The 2,612-nt window shown below is 60.4% G+C and overlaps 1 protein-coding gene across 1 annotated transcript in view; it reads left to right on the top strand.

Annotated features, from left to right (window-relative positions):
- SYT12 (synaptotagmin 12) overlaps positions 1 to 2,612 on the top strand; it is an 8,778-nt gene that overhangs the window by 3,736 nt on the left and 2,430 nt on the right. The window contains exons 4-7 of the mRNA XM_035893054.1: positions 642 to 708; positions 1,751 to 1,991; positions 2,107 to 2,227; positions 2,444 to 2,596. Coding sequence (XP_035748947.1) covers positions 642 to 708; positions 1,751 to 1,991; positions 2,107 to 2,227; positions 2,444 to 2,596 — 582 coding nt within the window. The remainder of the gene's footprint in view (positions 1 to 641; positions 709 to 1,750; positions 1,992 to 2,106; positions 2,228 to 2,443; positions 2,597 to 2,612) is intronic.

Here is a 2,612-nt window from a genome sequence, read left to right as displayed (position 1 = left end):
TGCTGCAGAAGGGGGAGGAAACGGTCTGGGGTGGGATTGGGGGAGAGGCGGCGCTGTGGGCATGGCTGCCGTGCCGTGTCGTGTCCCCCGCACGCTTGATTCACCCTCCCGAAGCCGGGCGCCGAGCCCCGCAGCCGCGACGCCTTCCCTCCCCGCGGGGCTGCACCGGCCAGGCCAGAACCAGGGGTGGTCGGGGGGGGTGAAACCTCCCTTTTTAAGTGCCCCAAAAGCTGCCCTCAGAAAGCAGGAGCCTCAGTTTCTTTCAGCGGTGGCTTTTGGCAAAGCTCAGGCTCAGCCACTTTGGTTTAATGGGGCTATTCCAGAAGGAGCAGAAGGCTGCGTCCCGCTGAAGAAGCCTTTCCAGGGGGGTGGAGGTACCGTTCCAGCCAGCACAAACCCACTGCCTTGAAAAATATTTCCACAGCGCCCTTTTAAAACCATTTTTCCATCCAGAGATCAGGCTCTTTATTTAAGCTCTGGACATATTTATTATTTAGCGTCATTATTTATAATTCACCAGCGTGATTTACCCCCTTCTGCCGTCCTGAGGCAAGGCACAAAGCCCGCGGGGTTCTCTCCTTTTAACGCTTTGCTGGACTTTACGGCTTGCCTGGGGTTTTTTTTCTTTTTTTAAATAACAGCTAAGGTTTCTGTTGTACCCTTCATCCGGAGACCCCAGAGCTCCCTGTCGGCTGCAGCCAGCCCTGGGTGCCACGGCTACAAATCTGCTTTTCCCAGGCAGGGACTTGAACCCCCCCCCCCCCGGGGACTCTGAGGTTTGGGGGTGCCGGATGGGAGAGCACAGGAAAGGGGGGTGGAAGGCACCGCCTCGCCGGCTGCTTCGCGTCCTTCATCCCAGGGATGGAGCAGGGCTCAGGGCAGACAGACAGACAGACAGACAGCCCTTGGGATGAGATGCGCCATCTCCCCGCCGCCGCTGGGGCGTCCGGTGGCTCCTGGGGGATGAAGCTCGATGGGTCCAGGGCTGAGCCCCCTTTTCCACCGCAGCACCCGGCTTTGGATGGGTCACGGGGAGATGGTGGCTCCAGTTTGCTCCGTGCCACCCAAGGCTGCGGCTTTCCGTCCCATGAGGGCACCAGACCTCCTTTTGGGACAACCCCCTGATTTGTGGGTGGTACCCTGGATGCCGAAAGAAATAGGGCTGGAGGCGGGGAAACCCAGTCTCTAAAGTCACGATTTTAGAGCAGTTTCCCCCACCAGAGCTTTGGGACCGGGTAGTGGCCAGCACCCTGCAGGATGGGGCCCCAGGAGGTTGCTGCGTTTGCTCTGGTGAAGGACACGATGTAGAGATGATGTCTGGCAAAAGCATCGTTCCCCTTCGGCACCTTTAGGGCTCGTGAAGCCCTTCAGCTCCAGCTTGGAGAGGGGCTGGGGGTTACAGCCCCTCGGCCAAATCCTGCGGCCTGGAGCGGCCACGCATCCGAGCTCCCAGGGTGCAGGGATGCCTGGCTCTGGCATCTGAGAGCACCAGACCAACCTTAAATGTTTAATTAAAAGAATTAATGGGCACCGGGGCAGGTCACGGCCCCTATTTTCTACCTCAATCGCTGAGCAACTGCTGCGGTCGGGTGGGAAATAACTTTTGTCCCCATGGAGGCTGGGGTGCCCCAGCTCCTTTGGGCTGGGGCTGCCCTGCCCTCGCTGCCCCAAAGCCACGTGCTCCTTGCAATTCCCACGTGAGAAAGGGGGCAGATCTCGGACGTGGCCCCAAGACCCGGCGGGTGTGAAGGCAATCCCCCCCTTCCCCGCGGCAGATTCAGCGGAGCGCCTACGCCGTGGCCTTCGACGAGCGCTTCTCCATCCCGCTGGACCCGGCGGCGCTGGAGGAGAACAGCCTGCGCTTCTCCGTCTTCGGCATCGACGAGGACGAGAGGAATGTCAGCACCGGCGTGGCCGAGCTCAAGCTCTCCGACCTGGACCTGGCCACGCGTCCCTTCAACGCCTGGCTCTACCTGCAGGACATGAACAAGGTGAGCGGGGGATGGGGGAAGGGTGTCCGTGTCCATCTCCCACCCAAGTTTTTTGAGGGGGGTTCTCTCCCCTGCCAGGCTGGGATTAATGGGAGATGCATGTTGTGTCCCGCAGGCGGTGGACACGGTGGGGGAGATCCTGCTCTCCCTGAGCTACCTGCCCACGGCCGAGCGCCTGACGGTGGTGGTGGTGAAAGCCAAGAACCTCGTGTGGACCAACGGCAAAGTGACCGCAGGTGAGCAGGGGATGGCTGGTGGGCACAGGGGTCCTTTGGGCTTCTCCAGGCTGGAGGCGGGCTTTCATCCTGGCTTATCCTCCTACGCTACACGGCTTTTATTGGAGAGGCTCCCATTGAGGAGAGACCCTACCAGGAGGGTCCACCAGAGATGGGTTCCCTCATTTTCTCCACGTGACTGATCCTGGGGTTTTTCTCTCCCCCGACCCTGAGCAGATCCCTTCGTCAAGGTGTACCTGCTGCAGGATGGGAGGAAGATCAGCAAGAAGAAGACAGCGGTGAAGAGGGATGACACCAACCCCGTGTTCAACGAGGCCATGATTTTCTCGGTGCCGGCCATCGTGCTCCAGGTCTGTCCTGGCTCGGGGGGTACATCCCAGCCTGG

This window comes from Egretta garzetta, unplaced genomic scaffold, assembly GCF_000687185.1.
Source record: "Egretta garzetta isolate BGI_Z169 unplaced genomic scaffold, ASM68718v1 scaffold904, whole genome shotgun sequence".
In the NCBI taxonomy this organism is placed as follows: Eukaryota; Metazoa; Chordata; class Aves; order Pelecaniformes; family Ardeidae; genus Egretta; species Egretta garzetta.
The sequence above is the reverse complement of the archived record's forward strand: the minus strand, read 5'-3'. Positions and strand labels throughout refer to the sequence as shown.